This window comes from Anas platyrhynchos, chromosome 24 (genome assembly GCF_047663525.1).
Source record: "Anas platyrhynchos isolate ZD024472 breed Pekin duck chromosome 24, IASCAAS_PekinDuck_T2T, whole genome shotgun sequence".
Lineage (NCBI taxonomy): Eukaryota > Metazoa > Chordata > Aves > Anseriformes > Anatidae > Anas > Anas platyrhynchos.
The window spans coordinates 7,020,980-7,038,864 of record NC_092610.1 but is presented as its reverse complement, the minus strand read 5'-3'; the positions used below and the strand labels follow the sequence as shown (position 1 = coordinate 7,038,864).

General features: G+C 50.5%; 3 protein-coding genes across 4 annotated transcripts; 1 reads left to right on the top strand and 2 right to left on the bottom strand.

Annotated features, from left to right (window-relative positions):
* Positions 1 to 54: 54 nt before the first annotated feature.
* Positions 55 to 3,448, bottom strand: XKR8 (XK related 8). Its single transcript, XM_027443730.3, has 3 exons — positions 3,088 to 3,448; positions 2,018 to 2,214; positions 55 to 1,145 (listed from the first exon to the last, which is right to left on the bottom strand). Exons 1-3 carry the CDS (start codon positions 3,378 to 3,380, stop codon positions 406 to 408), a joined length of 1,230 nt encoding a protein of 409 aa, XP_027299531.1. The 5' UTR covers positions 3,381 to 3,448; the 3' UTR covers positions 55 to 405.
* Positions 3,449 to 5,783: 2,335 nt separating this feature from the next.
* SMPDL3B (sphingomyelin phosphodiesterase acid like 3B) lies at positions 5,784 to 11,758 on the bottom strand. 2 transcript variants are annotated; one of them, XM_027443731.3, is made up of 7 exons: positions 11,310 to 11,758; positions 9,893 to 9,990; positions 9,188 to 9,331; positions 8,437 to 8,609; positions 8,109 to 8,289; positions 7,409 to 7,542; positions 5,784 to 6,296 (listed from the first exon to the last, which is right to left on the bottom strand). In XM_027443731.3, the coding sequence occupies exons 1-7, from the start codon at positions 11,621 to 11,623 to the stop codon at positions 5,916 to 5,918; spliced, it is 1,425 nt and encodes a 474-aa protein (XP_027299532.1). In that variant the 5' UTR covers positions 11,624 to 11,758; the 3' UTR covers positions 5,784 to 5,915. The 2 variants fall into 2 exon arrangements, with proteins under 2 accessions (XP_027299532.1, XP_012960266.1); XM_013104812.5 differs by lacking the exon at positions 11,310 to 11,758 and adding an exon at positions 11,091 to 11,253.
* Positions 11,759 to 11,881: 123 nt separating this feature from the next.
* RPA2 (replication protein A2) lies at positions 11,882 to 16,352 on the top strand. Its single transcript, XM_027443732.3, has 9 exons — positions 11,882 to 12,032; positions 12,161 to 12,255; positions 12,351 to 12,452; positions 12,567 to 12,680; positions 13,435 to 13,509; positions 14,137 to 14,250; positions 14,573 to 14,683; positions 14,858 to 14,952; positions 15,706 to 16,352. The coding sequence occupies exons 1-9, from the start codon at positions 12,017 to 12,019 to the stop codon at positions 15,788 to 15,790; spliced, it is 807 nt and encodes a 268-aa protein (XP_027299533.1). The 5' UTR covers positions 11,882 to 12,016; the 3' UTR covers positions 15,791 to 16,352.
* The last annotated feature ends 1,533 nt before the right edge of the window (positions 16,353 to 17,885 follow it).

Below are 17,885 nucleotides of genomic sequence, written 5' to 3'. Positions count from 1 at the left end.
CATGAGGAGCAACCTTGGCAGCAGGCACCAAGAGAGGCACAGACAAAGAGGATGAACAGTTGTTTTGTTTTTTGTTTTTTTTGAAAAGCCTAATAATAAATAACGAGAAAGGTTGACACAACAGTGCATTCACAATGTACTGGCCTCCGCCCCGAGCACTGTGGCTCTCCTCCAGTGAAGCAGTGGGAGCCCTGCTTTGTGCCGTGGGACTGGCCAGGCACTCGCAGATCTCCCCAGCTTTCTGCCCAGCCCCTCCAGCATCCTGGACGTAGCACCAAGCTGTCCAAAACAGCAGTCTGAGGCACACAGAGGAATAACCGAGAGAACTAGCAAACTTATCTCCCCAGCAAGTCAGACCACTTTGAGGAGGCAGGACTCCTTCCTGAGGAGCTGGAGGACCCGGCCTCAGACAGCAGCGTCAGCAGCAGCAGCCCCGTTCAGCAAGTGCTGCTCTGCCAGGACAGGTACCACGAACTGGTGCTGGGCCAGGCACTGCATCCTCCTGTTCACAAGGTCCGGCTCCAAGGCAGTCCGAAACTCCAGCCCATCGGTCCTCCTGTTGGCATCCACCTCATCATAGCTGCCCTGCTTCTGTGCTCGTGCGCTGGGGTGCAGCCACTTGTAGTAGCTGACTCTCAGCAGCAGCCCCAGAAGATAGCAGGGCAGGGCAGCAGAGACCACTGGGATGAGGTAGAAGTGCTCGTCCAAAGGGGAGTGGCACAAGAGCCAGGACAGGGCCAGCAGCGTGCTGTCCACCAGGATGAAGCCATGATAGATGATGCTGCGGTACAGTGTCCTCCCTGGAGCCACGTTGAACCAGCTGAAGTACAGGATCACAGCCACAATGGCCCGGTAGAGCTGCTCAGGGCCAGGTGACTCCATGAAGTCTGTGCCCTGCAAGCTGACCCAGAGGAACATCGCCAGCCACACGAGCAGGAAGTGAATAGCGACGCCGTAGGGCCACAGCAGGGCAAAGAGGGCGACCACGAGGATGCGGGGGCAGGTGAGGGAGAGGTTCCACAGGAAGTAGACAACTGAGGAGCCCAGGCTCAGCTCATACTTGTCCTGCAAGAAGGAGCGCAGGGACTGGTGATAGTCCAGCAGAGACCAGGTCACACACAGGAAGGCAGTGCAGATCCCCAGTCCTGCAAACACAGCAGCAGAGATGCAAAGGGCAGACAGAGCTGGGATTGGCCCTGCTCCAAATATCACTCTGCCAGACATTGCTAAAACGTGCATCCCACTGGCATGCAAAGCAGCAGCTCTGGGGAGTCAGAGCATCAGCATCTCTTTTTCTTCTTTTGCCTCCCTGGCTTCCTGCCCTCCGCAAGGAGCAGGCTGGTGCTGCTCCTGGAGGACTTCTCCCTTGCCCAAGCCTGGCGGCTGGACCAGGAGATGGGAAAGAGGCAACAGGACCAAAGAGCTCTGCAGAGCCCGTTTCCCCGGCCAGGGAAACCCCCAGCCCACAATGGCAGAAGAGCTCTGCCTCCACAGAGCCAGGACATGATTCAGCTCCCTGTTTCTTCACAGGGATACTTAGGGGGCTCATCCCCTTTCTGAGATAGGTACCAAAGCACCTCCTCCGTGGGCTCCGCTCCACTCTCCACACGTGTCCCCAAGAGCACCTCCCTGCTCCCCAGCATGCTCCTGACTGCTCTCCTGACCCTTGGGCCCTGGCCAAGGGCACACTGTGCTATACAGGACCACAAGGTGAGGTAGGTGCAGGGGGGGGTGCACTTTAGGCACAGCCTAGGAGACGCAGGGGAAGGATCATAAAGGTCCCCCAGGTCCCTCTCCAGGCCCAGCATAGGCCAGTGGGCCACACAGGCCCGAGTCCACCCTCCTGCATTTTCTGTCAAGGAAGCAACGGATGTGAGACATGAATGGCTGGAGAACCACAAGCAGAGGCAGAAGAACAGCATCCTGCTCGGTCCTACAGCCTGCAGACATCCTACCAGGTCCCTTCTGCGCTTCAAGCTCAAGCCTCAAAACCTCTCCCCAGTTTCATCCCCCTCACCCTGGGATGGCTCTGCCTTGTTTGTCCGCAGGATAACGTAGAGGAGCAGGGTGAGCTGCGGGGTGTTCTCCAGGAAGGTCTCAAAGAGGCGTAGCATGCTGATGTCATGGGAGAAAAAGGCCAGGCGGTTCTGCTCCTCCTCCGATGCTGCCTTTGCCCAGCACACCTTCCAGCCCAGCTTCAGAGCGTGGAGACACCTGCACAGGACCATAGCTGTGGTGAGGAGCTGCATGGGGCCAGCTGCAGGTGCCTCTGCAGCAGCGTGCCCATTGACAACCATGCACTGCCCTGGTGGGACACGTGGCACCAGCAAGTCCGAGCCTGGAGCTCACTTCAACTTGGTCTGAAGCAATTCCCTTCCCCATGACAGAGGTACACGAGCAAGGTGCCAGCCCCCACCAGAAGGGTCCCACAGTAACTGCCCCGTGCCCCCTGCACAGCTTCCAGGCCTTTAATGTACAAGAGCTTCTCTGCCCCTGACATCTGCTGCATGTGCATCAGGAAAAAGAAAACAGAGGCATAGAGCAGTGCGTGTCCTCCCCTCCGACTTAACCACTGATTTCTGCGGAGGACGTTCAGCAAGCAGCCGGGTCATCTCCTTCAGTGGGGAGGCAAGGAACACCATGGCCATGCTGCCCCCTGAAAAAAGGAGGGAGCAGAAGCCAAGACAGGATCTGTGCTCTGCTCCACTGTTTCAGGAGCTGATCTTCGCTCCTGGGAACAGAGACGGACGCAGGCACTGTATTTGCTGTAAAAAAATATCGAGGAATCGTCCAGTCTCGACGCTTCTGCTCACTGTCGCTGGTTGCCACGCCACGAAGGGCCGGCACCCAGGGGCAAGGAGAAGCCGGGCGGGCAGGGGGGTGACGACCGGCCCTGCCTCGGGACCGAAAGCGCTGGACCCGGGCCGGGACTGGGCAGGAGCCCACGGGGCCGAGTCCGGGCCCGTCCCGCAGGAGGCGGCCGCGGCTGTGCCGGGCGGGGCCCGGTCCCACCCCGGGGCCGGGGTCGGGGGCGGCCGGCGGGGCCGCGGAGGGAGCAGAAAGCGGGGCCGTTCCCCCGGGCCGTACCTGTAGAAGAAGCCGAGCTGGAGGAGGTGGAGGGCGGCGAGCAGGCAGCGGGGCAGCTCGGGGCGCAGCGCGGCCGGGTCGGAGCGGAACCAGAGCCAGCTGCAGGCCTGGGTGGCGGCCGAGGCGGCGGCCAGCAGCGCCAGCCCCAGCGCGGCCCAGCCGGGGTGCCCGGCCCGCCAGTACCCCGCCGCCACCCAGGCGTCCGCGCACACGTCCAGCGCCGCCGCCGCCGCCCCCGCCGCCGCCAGCAGCAGCTGCACCGGCCCGAACCGCGGCGGGCCCCGCGCCGCCATCCCCGGGGCCGCCACCGCCCGGCCCGGCCCGGCCCTCCCGGCAGCGCCGCCCCCCGGCCCCGCTCCCCGCCCGGCAGCCCCGAGCCCGGCCCCTGAGGCCCAGGGGCCCGCCTCAGAGGCGGCTCCTCGGCTCTGCTGCTCCCCCCGTGACAAAGAGGCGCAGCCTTGGCGGTGCTCGGCGGCCCGTTTTTGTTTCCCCATGAACTTTTTAGTCCTTCCCCCCACTTAGTCCGTAGGCAGCAGCTGCTTTACAGTAGGCTTGTCGCTGGGACCCTGTCACGTCCCGGCACAACTTGCCCCGAGCACACCCCAGGGCAGCTGTTCTCTGCCCCCCTCCCAGCCCGGCCCCGCAGGCACTTCTGCTGCCTCCCCGCGCTGCGGCCCCGGCCGCTTTCCCCCTACCACCCCTCCCAGCCCACTTCGGGAAGCTGTAAAACAGATCATGGGACAGACAGAAATCAGAGCAGTGGGGCTGAAGTACTGACACTTGCAATCCTGATGCAAACAGTAAGATGATTTTCAGGACACAGCAAAACCTAGAAATGCTCGCAGTCCGCTAGCATTCCCTTTCAGGTCCTGCAGGGCCAGGAGCAGGAGGGCAGATGCTCACAGAGGGCCTGGGCCATTACAAGGACTCCAACACCAAACCAGCTGTCCCAGGACTGGCTGGAAGTGACCATCCTGACAGTCTGATAGAGCAGACATCTGCATCCCTCCATCCTTGGCACCCGTATGTGCTGTGACACTGGTCCTGTATACTCCTGAGCTGTACCGGGGTAAATACCAACATCTGCCAAGCTGCAGCTTTGCAGAAGGCCATTCCTCCTGTGTCCTTGTTTCTCTTCCAACACGTGTGTTCCACTGCCACTTCTCTTGTGGGCCTGACACCACACTGTGGTGGTTTTACTCAGGTGGGCAGCCGAGCTCCACCACAACCGCTCTCTCACTCCCCCTCTCCTCAAAAAGGAAGGGGGAGAAAATACAACACAGAGAACTCGAGGTTTGAGATGAGAAAGATTTAATTAAAGGGAAAGGGAATGGGGAGGAAAAACAAACAAAAGAAACAATCAGTCCGCGCGGAAGCACAGAGAGAGAAAAAAATTATTCTCTACTTCCCATCAGCGAGCGGTGTTCGGCCACGTCCTGGGAAGCAGGGCCTCAAACGCGTAGTGGTTGTTCAGGAGGAACAGCCCCCTCCCCCACGAGAGCCCCCCTTTTATTGCTGAGTGTGACATCAGGTGTTATGGAATATCCCTTTGGTTGGTTTAGGTCAGCTGCCCCGGCAATGTCCCCTCCCCATCCCTTGCCCACCCCCAGCCTGCTGGCTCTTGGGGGCTTGGAAGGAGTCCTGATGCTGTGCCAGCACTACGCAGCAATAGACACAACACTGGAGTGATATCAGTGCTGTTCCAGCTACGAGTGCAGAGCACAGCACTGTGCGGGCTGCTGCAGGGAAAAGGTGACTCCAGCTCAGACAGACCCAACACACACACCCATATACCTAACCTACACCGCTCAGCTCACAGGTGACTGGTTTCATCCTTCCTTTTGCAGCTCTTTCCATTCTTCAAACCTCCTCCAGCAAAATAGTTTGCAGGTACCATGCAGACAGCCTGCAAGAGTAGCCTAGGACTGCACTGATACAGCAGGATGCTCAGTCCATATACAGCACCACCCTACTGCCTTACAAGCTCCTGCTCACTGCAGACCCCTGGAATCTGCATTTTACAGAGTATTTCTTCACTGGCTCATCCACTTGTACCTGGAAGGTACAGAATTACTTTGTATTTGTTCCCTTGTGGTTCTTATGGAAGCTGAGCAAAGCCCAAAGCGGGCAAATTACCAAATCATTAAGTCTCTCTTAACAGTGAAGTAGTCAATGTCAGTTTGCAATGCCCAGCTGAAGTTAGAAAATAAGTGTATGAGAGTTAACAGAACACAGAAGGTGCTTGGAAAAAAATAAAAATAAAATCAAGCTTATATTGGAACCATATCTTGGACACTGACATGTGAATGTCATGGCCTAAACTTTTTTGAAATTCATACACTGTAAAAGGAAGCACTAACCCCACCTGGCTTTGCTCACAAACCAGAGGGAAAGCTGCTGCTGTACAAGGCCACCAAAACTTTTCAGGCCACCATTTCTGCCATCTTTTCAGAAGAGGAGTGTTGCCAAAATGAAGAATTCAGCTGGCAGCAGGCTCCTCAGGAGCATGTGGCAGCTCACAGTTCTCATACATTCGGAAGGTAAGTTAAACTTCATGGGGAGGCCTGGACTTCATCTGATTTCTGCAACTACCTCAAAAGTCGCAGTGGAAGGAAGATAAACTCTCTGATACAGGTCAGTCTGGCACAAAAAGGCAACACAGCAATCACTGATACATAGAGCCTTTCTAGAAGTGGTCTAATCGACATCGTAGAACGTTTATTAAAAGACGCTGATTTCGTCTTAGTTTCCAAATAAGTTCTCAATTCCAAAAGCATTCACGATTGCTAATTCACTGTGAAACTGTCCTCTCCTCATTCATTCTTGATCTAACTCATGAGACTGCTTGCTGGGGACTGAAGAGCCCCTAAGAGCAAACAGAGTAATAAAAGGCAAACACTGGTGATGGCAGTAGTAGAGCTGTTGGCTTTAACGCACTCATTGTATCTCATAAAATCAATTTCTCTGATGGCACAAACATGGTCAACACGGCAGTCCTCCCCACACAGGTCGAGGTCATATTTGACAGAATTAAACTCATAATATTGCTGTAGGTACTTTGCATCCTTCGATATCCTCTCTAGCACTGTCTGCATGGAGTGTGCAGAGCCATCTGGGATTTGGAAGGCTTTCGTCAGCCTATACTCTTCCTCCCATATTGGGCCCATCATATTGGCATGTGTTAAGTTCAAGTAGTAAGTCACCATATCCTGCAGAGCGAGAAAAACAGAACAAAGACAAATCAGGAGAGGATCAGCCCTTGAGTGAAATGTTTGCCTAGGATGCAGCCCCTTCTCCCAGATGCCAGTGCCTAACAGAGTGAAGCATATTCATAGATTGGCAGCAAGTAACACATCTCCCAGCCCAGTGAGGGGTAAGCCATCTCCCAACAGGGGTTTTCTATCAAGATGTGAACCTGGGGATAGACGATGCAGGTGAGAGCCTCCAGAACACACCACAAAAGCAGCATTATCCCATTCACTATTTCATAAAGAACGAAGGGATGGCTTTTCTCTGTCTGATTTTTATCTCCAAATATCAGGAATATTGTGCCTGGCCTACTTTAAAATCACTCTGGTATATATCTTCAACACAGTTCACTGGCAGAGCTGAGGCCTGGAGTAATGTAACTTACTGAATTAAATTATTTTCTCAAACATGAGCAATGTAAAGAATAAAGTTTTTCACAAGTTCTGTTCTCAGTCTCTTGCCCTTTTTCTCTTAGCTTCACTAGCTCCCTTGCCTTATGCAGTGTATTTTAGGACAGACAAAAATAAATTTCTTATCCTATCCAGAGCTGCTTTAACCCATTGCAAAGAAAGGCACAAAACACCATTCACAAGTAAGAGACAAATCAAACAGAAACAGACCCTGCAATTCACCTAAATTCAGATCCCATTATAAATGAATCAATTCAGCAGTTAGGAGGGACACAAATAAGCTTCTAGACAGTTCATATTTTTTCGAGGGGGGTCAACACGTCTGTCAGTTCCCAAAGAGAAGTCCTGTGATCCATATTGCCTGCATGGTAAAGCAAGTATCAAAGGAGACTAACTAAAGACACAAAGAACATAGCAAAGTCTGTCTGTGCTGGCCTGGACTGCATCCCAGCAGGAGGCCTGGACCAGCTGAATGTGGCCACTTTGCCTTCACTCACTGACACTCTTACTAAAACTTTGTGCTAGCTACAAGACTGAAGTATCTGGTTAGAGGTTGTCTCTGGCAAAGCCTCTTCTATTCTGTAGTTCTGCCTGTTTAAACCACAGGGAGGAATTAAAACACCCTTCTAAACTGCAGTGCAAAGTACAAAGGGATCACCTACCTGTACTTGAAGTGTGTCGGGATCATAGTCAATCACCCGGATCCCAGGGTTGTTGGCTCCGTTGTTCACTCCAGGTAATGTTGTTTTCCAGGGAGTCACTCCAGGGGCCAAGAACATGACATTGATTGGAGAACCTTAATGAAAAGGCAAAACAAACCATGAATCTGAGACCCCAGCTTGTATCAGACACTGTCCAGACTACAGCAAGCATCTCAGGAACACATCACCCTGCAAACAGCTTTGTCACCAGCCTTAGTTCTAACAGTGCATGCCTGAAGTGTGTGCATGTTGAACAGCATGAGAAATTGAACATGGGACTGCTGCAACTAAGAAGAGGCTTTCTACAGCTGTAGAAGACCCTTATGGTGAGGGGTGCACAAGAGAACCCAGAGCACTACCAACAAACACAATGCAAAGGTTCATAATTGCTCCCTTACATCTCAGCTAATGTCCAAAACCCATCGATATGGAGTAAGATCAGCAGCGTGGCATTGACAGGAAACTACAGAATTTGAGGGGAAACAGGGAGGAGAGCAGGAGCTATAGGTTGGGGATAAGGATCGTGGCCATTGTTGTGTTTTGTTGACCAAAGCATTTTACAAATTTTTTTAGAAAGTAAGATAAAAACAAGCTTCTTCTGGCTTCCCAGCTGTATTTGGCTAGCAGTCACTGAAAAGATCTGGGTGACCAGAACCAGTACCTGTATCACTGTAAAACATCCGAAAGCTGTCTGTGTGATGGTGTCCAAAAAACTGGGCAGCAATCACTCTGTGGTGCTTCTGCACAATTTTCAAGTATCGTTTATTAAAATCACTCTGGAACCAGGGCTTGCCTCGTTTCTTCTCAAAGAAACCAGGAGGGATGTGCCCCACAATGTAGACCTACAAAAGTGAACAGACACACTGAACACAGAGCCCATACTTCCTACAGAGCACTGGCTGGCAGTGACTGAACAGAGGGGAGCATCAGGGGCAAGAAGAGCTTCCATGCTGGGAGAAGCCCTCTGCGAAGTTTGTTTATTTTAATACCATTTCTTCTGCTTTAGAGGCATTGGTCAGCGTTTCTTCCAGCCACTGAAACTGCCCTCCAGGATCTTCCTCGCCAGCTGTCTCGTTATTCTGATCATAGTACAGATTGGTATTGAGAACAATCATTCGCCCCCTTGTATTTGGGCTGGGCAGCTTCTCACTGTAGAATGCTCCTGCAAAATGCAACCATGGAGCTGGAGGTCTGGTCCAGTTGGTTATCATGACCCCAGAACCCTGTGTTTCCACCTCTCTCAGCTCTCTTTGTCAGCAGCCACAGCAGAATCACTGGACAAGGCACCAACAGTGCTCTGACCAGTCCAAGCTGTGTACTTGGTGCAACTCTTCCCTATGCATCTCTTGCCCCTCTTAGGCCTCTCAAGAGGAAGGTAGATGCTGCACAAGGACAATGTGCAGGAGCTGGGCAGCTGTAGAGAGTCACAGTGCTGGCCTGTACCAGTAGCTTTCTTAGAACACACTTCCTCCCCTTTACCCCCCACCAAAGCTTACCACTGTGCATCCTCTGCAGGGATACTTGCCAGTAACTCGAAGAAAGCAGGAGAGATTAAAGAATAAAGAAATTTATTTTATTATATGCAGTATAACTCAGTGCTAGAAATCAGCATTAAATTGTACCCTTTCACTCAAAATACTGTTGCTCTGAGCATTAAAAGAAGGAAAGATTACTTGTGGTATTCTCTGAACCAGCCCCAGTTCTCCAGAGTGCTGCCAATACAAACCAGTGGTGCTATACCTGCTCTGAACAGGGGAATAGAAGCTTCATTCAACCAGGGACGCCACATTTCAGCTGTTTGGTTGTAGATCCTGTGCCCCTTTCCTGGGAACTGATTCTTGGGGTGGAAGTCGTGATTGCCCATAGCCGCATAGACTTTAGTATCTAGAGATAGACAAAAGGAGGCACAGAGAAGTCCATGCTTGTTTCAGAGTTAGTTCATCCTCATCAAAACTCTTCAATGCACTTGCAGACTCAGAAAGAATAGCATGGCTTGAGAGCTTTATAAGAGCATTATCACCCACACCTCATACACATGGTAGCATTGACGGGATGCAATGTTGCAGAGACAATCCCTACTTGGAGCAAGCTACCCAAAGACATGGCTTTACAGATGAATCAATGAGCTCTCACCATTAGTAACACTCCTCCCCCCACTGTCGAGACAGATAAAATAAAAAGAATTTTTGCAAGCTTTTCTGTCTTAATGAGTGATTACAGAAACCTTTTTTTTTCCTCCCTCTCTTCTGTGTTAACCAGAATGCATCAGGTGCCTCAATTCAAACATGCCTCACTCCACAGAGCAACTAACAAAAGGAAAAAGGAGTCTTATCCCCCACAGCCTTTCTGGGCCCTCCCCCTTCCCTATTCTGTCATTGCTCCACACTGGTTAGTACTTCTCATGAAACTGTACTTCTCTCCCCTTCTCTTTCCCTCAAGTCCTACCTGGAAATACCTGTTTTATCAGAGAGGTCAGATTTTCAATTATGTGCAGAACCTTTTCTTCTCCAAGACTCTCGTTGGGGACATGAGGAGTATCATCTCTGAAAAAAAAACAGAAACAGCACGGTCAATGCCTTTGTCTAGCAAGACATATGCTTAAAGTGATGAGCAAGGCAGAGAACTTGCACTTGTGCTCTCTGTTTTCTTTTTGTCTCTTAGAAGATAAAGCTGGAGGTTTTTGGGGGTAGGAATCGGCACTATGCTCTCTGGCCACAGCACTGAAGGAGTTTCAGGGAATCACTCAAAGTGAAAACTTGCTCCACTTTATTATACCTTGAAAAACCTGTACACAAGCGTAAGAAATGGAGGCTCACCCTACTTCAGAACATTTAATAGATGCTACAGCTGATCGGAGATCATAAAAGAGAAAGCATTTTGCAATCTCAGGGCAAAAATTGATCAGCAATAGGGAAACAAGTCTGTTTGTACTCAAGATAACAGCAGGATAACAACTCTTTCAGTGAAAATGAAACAAATGGATGCCTTCATTAAGACAGCAAGTCAAAGAACTGGGGGAAAATTACTCTTATTCTGATTTTTGTTTCTTTTGAAGTATAAAGACCAATGACATAACTATTTCTGAGTATGAACAATCTTCCGCACTATATAAAGCAGGAACAATGAATTCAGCAACTGCACTGTAAATCAGGGCAGTCTGAAGAAATGCCACAAGCTGTTTTCCAGCCTTCTTCTCCTGATGCCTCTAACAGGCAGGGTTTTGGGCACCAACACAAACAGCACATCCCATACCTGCAAGTTTTTCAGGTACTCACGCTCTGTGTGAAGTCAGCCAGAGCTGGCAACAATTTAAAGGAAAAGAAAAGCATGGTGAATTGCAACACCTCCCCTTCATTTACTTCGTTTCTCACTGATGGGTCTGTCGGGAGCACAGCTCTCATCGAGAGGCCTTCTCACAGCCAAACTCTCTCCCTCAGCTTCGCTCAGCTCTTCTGCAAGCCTCTGTTTTACACCATAAGACAAGCCCAGACCTCGCCTCTCCAAAACGGTTACCACACAGGCAGCCCCACGTTTGCCAAAAGCCCCTTCCCGCCCGGCTCCCCGGTCTCTCCTCAAGGCTCCCGTCCGAGCCCTGGCGACTCTCGGAGAAGGCGGGATCAAGCCACAGCCCGGGAGCACGCACACCCACAGCACCGGCCCCGACAATTCCTCCAGCATCTGCCGGCCTCCCCTCGCAGCCGAAGCTCCCTGCAGACGCGGACACGAGCGGTCGGGCTGCCGCGCTCTCAGAGAAGCGAGAGACCCGCCGGGGCGGCGAGCCCAAGGAGCCCGTGGCGCACGGCTCCCACCTGCCGGCCTCTGCCAGCGGGCAGGGGAGGCGGCCGCGGCGCCCGGCCCTCACCCGGTCCACAGGACGAAGTCCGGCCGCCGCAGGAGGTGGCGCATGGCGAAGACGGAGGAGTTGAGCAGGCTCCAGGGAGCATCGCACAGGTAACTGCCCCACGGCCCCGCGCCCGGCCCGGCCTGCGAGCCCCCCGACGGGCAGCCCCGCCCGGCCGCCGCCGCCGCTTCGTACTCGGGGTCCCAGTGCAGGTCCGTGATGTGCCAGAAGCGCCCCGCAGCCGCTCGGGGCCGCCGGACGGGCAGCGGGGCGCGCTCCCTCCGCTCACCTGCCAGGGCCAGCGGCCACAGCAGGAGGAGCACGGCCGCCTTCATGCCGGCCAGCGGCTGCCGTGCCCTGCCGAGCCGAGCCAAGGCGTGCCGTGCCGTGCCGTGCCTTGCCTTGCCTTGCCTTGCCTTGCCTTGCCTTGCCTTGCCCTGCCCTGCCCTGCCCTGCCCTGCCCTGCCCCGCCCCGCCCCGACCCGCCCCGACCCGTTCGCCCCCTCGCAGCGCCGCGCACCTCGGCGCGGCCGGGCAGCGCCAGCACTGAACGTGGCGCTGCCAGCCTCCCTGCGGCCTCCCCCCATTGGGAGGAGCCGGAAGAAGGCAGATTCCGATTGGCTGCCGGCCGACGCAGCGGGCCCGCGGATTGGGCGTGAGGAGGGGCGGTGCGCGCGGCCTGGCGGGCCCATCCGAGCGCCGCCGCCGCCACTGCCGCCGCCGCCGCCATGTGGAGCGGGCACGGTGCGGGCTGGGCCCGGCGGGCGGCCTAGGGCCGGGCGGGGGCGGGGGGCGCCCGGGGCCGCCGCCCCTCGTGGCGATAGCGGAGGGCGCCCCCCGCCGCCTGACGGGCTGTCCCCTTCCCTCCCCAGGTAACTTCGACGGCGGCTATGGGCCCGCGGGCGGCTACGCGCAGTCCCCGGGAGGCTTCAGCTCGCCCACCGGCACCCAGGCGGAGAAGAAGCAGGTAGGCGGGCGGCGGGGCGGCCGGTGGCCGGAGCGCTGGGCCGCGGCGGGCGGGCGGTGCCCGGAGTCGCTGACGGCGCCGCCCTCCCCTCGCAGCGCGCCCGCTCGCAGAACATCGTGCCCTGCACCGTGTCGCAGCTGCTGGCGGCCGAGCAGGTGGAGGAGACCTTCAGGATCCGGGACGTGGAGATCTCGCAGGTGGGCGTCGGGGGTGGCCCTCGAGGAGACCGGCGAGGCCCGGCGGGGAGGCTGTGAGTAGCAGCGCGCTCGCCTCGGGCCTTCCCCGGCTGACTCGGCCTTCCTCAAACGCAGGTCACCATCATGGGGATAATTCGGCACGCTGAGAAAGCGCCGACGAACATCCTGTACAAAGTGGACGACATGACGGCAGCGCCCATGGATGTTAGGCAGTGGGTCGATACTGATGTAAGCACCAGATTTGGTACTGAGGCTGCGAGGTGGAAGGCGCTCAGAATCTATGGAGAGAATAGTTTTCCAAACAAACAAAAAGAAATAGCTGTTTAGAAAAGTATTTTGGGAATAATGTTCTTCTGAAAGCCAAGAAAGATGTTGCTGTAATAGAGATCGCTGGTGTTCTGCATGATTGTTCTCCTGTTTTGTAATTCATACGTGGTTCTACAATGAATCGCTTCAGATAATTTTTTTAGAGTTTCGCTGCTGAAGTTCAACCATAGCTGTACTGAGAGATGCATGCTCAGTACTTCTGCATAAGAAATACAAAACCAGAGAGCGAAAGAGATTCTGTATGTGACTGTGATTAAGACATGTATCAGCACACATTGTGTCGTCTTCCTATGCATGATTCCTGAAATGCTGCTAGTTTTCACTGGAGTCTCATGCAGATATAGCAAGCCTTTAAATCTAAATGCATTTTCAAGTGAACAGCAGAGTTCCATTGAACAGCTCTGTAAGAGTAATTAAGCAAACTTAATTGTTGGCTAAATGCATGTTTATCATAAGTTCAATTTTATGTTTATCAATAAGTTCTATTTTTCATTTACAGTTATATTTACCTAACTGCTCTAAATGGTCATAGGAACAGATACAATTTGTGTTTGCTTGAGACTTTACATCTCCTTTCTCAAGTCATTGATTGTGATAATTGAGAAATGGCAATGTGAATAGCAAAACCTTGCTTTCTCCTTTTCCTCTCTGTAAGGAGGCAGGTGGTGAGAATATCGTGGTACCTCCAGGAACTTACGTAAAAGTAGCTGGTCATCTTCGGTCCTTCCAGGTGAGGTCATATATTACTCCTCAAGTAATAAGGCAGGAGCAGTGGCTTGAAGGATTGGTGGATCTGACAAAGTGTTGGTAGGCTCCCTTTAAAATATCCAGTTATTCGTGATCTTTGATTATATTTTTCTGTGGACAAATCCTTGAATGTTTTTGCCTGTGCTGTATGAATCACTCGTTACTAAATCAAAAGGGTGGAATATGCATTTAAAATGTCACTGTTTATCAGTAAATTATTTTCAGTGGAAAAGAGTACTGGCCACCAGGTTATTGGATGCTTGCCCTGTTGAGCTTAGACCATGATCTGGATAATGGGGATGCTTCCTGCAGCATATTATGTAGCAGGGTTGTCTCATAATAGTCACCCTTTAAATAATGCTGCATGTGTTAAAGCAAAGTGCAGTTAGTTACTAGACATTTAAAAAAGAAGTTGTCTTGTCCTGCACTGCTTTGCATGATCGCATATGAAAACTTAAGTCCAAAAACTTTGCTTGTTACGTGCAGAAAAACTCCCTACCTACCACTGTCCCTGATCCTGGCTGGAATGATTAAGCACATTCTGTTAAAGCTGTCATGTTAATTGACTTGTACTGTACTTGTTTTTTTTTTTTTTTTTAATCTCTGAAAGAATAAGAAAAGCTTGGTGGCATTTAAGATCATGCCTCTGGAAAACATGAATGAGTTCACCACACACATCCTAGAGATTGTTAATGCGCATATGATCCTCAGAAAAAATCTTACGGTACGTACTTAAAGATCATGATTCCATGCTAGCCGTTACTGGATTATTGTTTATCTCTCAAAGAGAGTGAACTCTTGGCTCATTGGGGAAATTGTATACAAGTTGTGGAGATGGAAATTCTGAAATTGTTGAAGAGTTGCGGTGAGGGTGTATCAGGAGTTCTGGCTTCCCTGGAGAGACATTGTGTTGTAGTCAATTCCCGTTGGTTTCTTTTGGAAATCTGCTTTTAATTACTGTGTCTCTGATATGTAACACTGAGTCTTCCATGCCCTGGGTTTACAGCAGCCTGTGTAACCACAGTTCTTCTACTCTTGTAATGCAGGCAGCATCAAGAGTGCCTCAGTCATTTACCTCTGCTGGGATAGGTGACATGGGGGGCTATGGTGGAGGTGGCAGTCTGCCGGTGAATGGACTCACAGCACATCAGAGTCAGGTGGGTGCAAGCAGCTTCTCCAGAGACAGCTGTTGCAGTGGATGCTGCTGCAGAGTGATGTAGGATAAAGCAGTGATTATTCTTTGAAGACTGGTAATTCTTCCTTGACCTTGCTATCTAATGCAGATAGAGAAGCTTAGCTGTGTGCTAATGGTGTAGTTCATGTTCTTCCAGGTGCTGAACCTGATTAAAAACTGCCCTGTCCCAGAAGGTATGAGTCTTCAAGAGCTGAAACTTCAGCTCCCCAATGTCAGCATGTCAACAATCAAGTAAGTGTGTAGAAACAAAGGATGTGCTCGAAATAGGGGTAGAGACTGATAAAAGGAGACAAAGAAGAAAATAGTGGGCAAGGCTAGATCCCTACTTTGTTAGCAGGGCTGGTAATTTCATGTAGTAGTGAGCCTGAGCTTTTGAATTCTTCTGTGAAATGGTTTAGAACGAGACATGGTTTGTTGAAGTGATGATAAAAGTGCAACACTCTCTGTTTTCAAAACAAGCTGTTCAGTAGCTCAGTAGCAAAGCAATAGGTAGCTGGGTGTGCTTCAGCAGTATTTTTACCTGTTCAAGGACTGGTTTTTCTCTCTCTGTATCCCAAACAAAATTTTGGAATACAGTGGAGGATGGTGGTGTTTGGTTTTGTTTGTTTTCTTAGATGTTTCTTATGACTTCTTCCTGACAAATTTAAAGACAGTATTAATGTCTTATATTCCTGTGTCCTATCCTGTTTGAACCAGAGCCATAGGTTCTGCTTTTATCTGGAAAAAAAATGCTGAGAGTGGTGGCCTTCTCTGTTCTCAGAGACTGAGGATTGCTAGGGGATCATACTGACATAGCTTTCAAAATCTTTCTGTACCTACTAATTAGTGGAGCAGCTCTTTCAGTGCTAAAAAGATACAGTCACTGGGAGCATCCCTTGGAAGATGCTGGAAAGGAACAGTGGGAAAGGGGTGCTGTAGAAAGGAAATACCTGAGAGAAAAGTGTTGACGTGGACTGCTTAGCAATTGACTTTTTTTCTTCAAAGGCAAGCAGTTGAATTCCTTAGCAGCGAGGGACACATCTACTCCACTGTGGATGATGATCACTATAAGTCTACGGATGCTGAGTGAAGTTCTTTCCAGCTGGATTTGTTTTTAAGCAAATGCTTGTCCATGTTTCAAGTTAACCTGTCAAGCTTTGCGATGTGGAAGGTGATCTTTTCTCTTTCTAGCCTGTGAGAGTCACAGTTATTCTGTGAGTGCCTACACGTTGGAACTCGAGGACAAGCAGAACATGTAGGAGGACTCTGTTGACTGGACTTGATTACTGTGCCATGACCATGATGGAAGCATAAGCGAATATGGGAAAACTGAACTCAAAGCTTCAGAGCCTTCAGTTTGTTTTTGTCTCTTAGTAGAACGACTGTTAGAAAAAAAAACTTTCTAATCTTGTTGTGGGCAGATTGACTTTTTTGCTCCTAGAGCTGTTTCTACTACCACATATTTCATTCCATTTAATTCACAAAGTGGGTAGCCAAGCTTAATTAATATTCCACTGTGTACAGTAATCATGACTAGATTTGTAATTAGTTTAGTTTGTGCATTTAAATCTATATTTGTACTATGAGGTAATCTCATTACTGGAGCTTTTGAATTTTATATCCAATAAAAATTTAACTTGGCTAGTCTTGCATGCTTCTGTATCTCTAGAGGCTTTTGTTCTTCCCTAAAGAAAGAAAACATAGGTGCTGATAAAACTTAGATGTGTGGGTAAAAAAATGGTTTAAGTTTTCTTACCAAGTTAAGTTGGTTTAAAATGTCAAACTGATATGAACATCTGGACATGAAAACATTAAATAATTCTACTACTGAAAGAAGGAACTACAAGTTGTATCAGTGTTCTAGATGGAGCCAGGATCATTTCTGCCGCCAAAAGCACTTTAGCTGAAGCTGAAATTAGTTACATGTCATGTAACAAGTTGCAGTGGGATTTGTTTGTTTAACAAATTACATTACAGAGAAAAACACTGAGTTAGGAAGCAGCAGTATAGATAGTGGTGCTGCATTGGTGTGGAGTTAACAAATTTGCAACTCCTTTTTCTGTACAATCCTGTTTTGCTCAGAGAGGCAGCATGCTGTTGACAGCTGCTTCAGAATATCTGTTCTACCTCCTGGGAATTGTTTTGCAATTGTCAATGGGAATGTTTGAGTAGTTAATAAATATTCAGAAGCATTGTTCACAATGAACCTATAAAGAACATAGTTGGTCTCACAAAGAGGATGCAAGGTTTCTGTGGCAAATGTGTTTAGCATTGCTGAAAAGCAGGACCTGGGATCTTTCAAGCTGAACGCTGATAAAACTGAAATGTGCTTGCTGTCCACCAGATGGGAGTCTGGTTTGCTGCACTGTGTTGACCTGTCCTTTGAGAGCTGCTTGCTGCTTTCACCATAGTATGGGACCTCTTGGAGAATTCACGTGCAGTTGAGGGCTCGTGCTCCCTGCTTGTCAGCTGGCTTCCATGGGAGTTGCAAGCTATGGGTCTCAGTTCAGATTTTTTTTTTATCTGAGAGGGATGATGTGACCTGGCTTTGGAAGAGCAGTTCTTCCCTTCCTGCCCATTTGTCACACTGGCATCTGCTACTGCTGTTAATGCTGTAGCAAAATCAATGTGTCCTGTGCAGGTTCAGATGGTGTCACACCTGTAGCCTGTGGTGTACTTTTGGGGCTAAATCATACTATGGATGTGTAGCAAGTGAGACAGCTATAGAAACTAGCAGACCTAGAAGCCAGAAGTACTATAATTTCAATTTTGCAGGTGGTGTGCAGATTAGGAAGAAAATTATTATTTTTGGAAGTGAAGATGAGTGGAATTGCCTGCAGTAAAGAGTTGTAGGACTATATGAAATGCTTGTAAGTGGAGTGTTAAAATGTCTTCAGCTGTAGAGGGAGTTGAATTCTTTACCTAGGCCCCAGTTGGCTTTTTCTTCAAAGCATCAAAAGACATCTGCTTTTGTCTGGCAGGACAATTTGGTGTAGGGTTTGTATCTGTTGGGGACAGAAGTGTTTGTTGCTTTGAAAAATGCTTATGTTTTAAGCTTTGAGTGAGCTAAGGGTGAAATCCAAGCTCCTGCTCCTCTCCTCATCCTCCTCAGCCATAGTTCAACAATTATTCTTTTCCTCCAGGGCAAGCAAAAATTGTGTTCTGGGATGACTGCAGGGGGTTGC

What these genes read in the sequence shown, in the direction of transcription:
- SMPDL3B (XM_027443731.3), bottom strand. Translation starts at nt 11,623, where the DNA reads ATGAAGGCGGCCGTGCTCCTCCTGCTGTGGCCGCTGGCCCTGGCAGGT. An exon ending in CCTCTAAAGCAGAAGAAATG is followed by an intron (nt 8,290 to 8,436) that starts GTATTAAAATAA and finishes TCACTTTTGTAG; the next exon opens with GTCTACATTGTGGGGCACAT. An exon ending in GATGTTTTACAGTGATACAG is followed by an intron (nt 7,543 to 8,108) that starts GTACTGGTTCTG and finishes CTTTTCATTAAG; the next exon opens with GTTCTCCAATCAATGTCATG.
- RPA2 (XM_027443732.3), top strand. An exon ending in TCCTCAGAAAAAATCTTACG is followed by an intron (nt 14,251 to 14,572) that starts GTACGTACTTAA and finishes CTTGTAATGCAG; the next exon opens with GCAGCATCAAGAGTGCCTCA. An exon ending in TCACAGCACATCAGAGTCAG is followed by an intron (nt 14,684 to 14,857) that starts GTGGGTGCAAGC and finishes ATGTTCTTCCAG; the next exon opens with GTGCTGAACCTGATTAAAAA.
- XKR8 (XM_027443730.3), bottom strand. Translation starts at nt 3,380, where the DNA reads ATGGCGGCGCGGGGCCCGCCGCGGTTCGGGCCGGTGCAGCTGCTGCTG. An exon ending in CAGCTCGGCTTCTTCTACAG is followed by an intron (nt 2,215 to 3,087) that starts GTACGGCCCGGG and finishes GGTCCTGTGCAG; the next exon opens with GTGTCTCCACGCTCTGAAGC. An exon ending in CAAGGCAGAGCCATCCCAGG is followed by an intron (nt 1,146 to 2,017) that starts GTGAGGGGGATG and finishes CTGTGTTTGCAG; the next exon opens with GACTGGGGATCTGCACTGCC.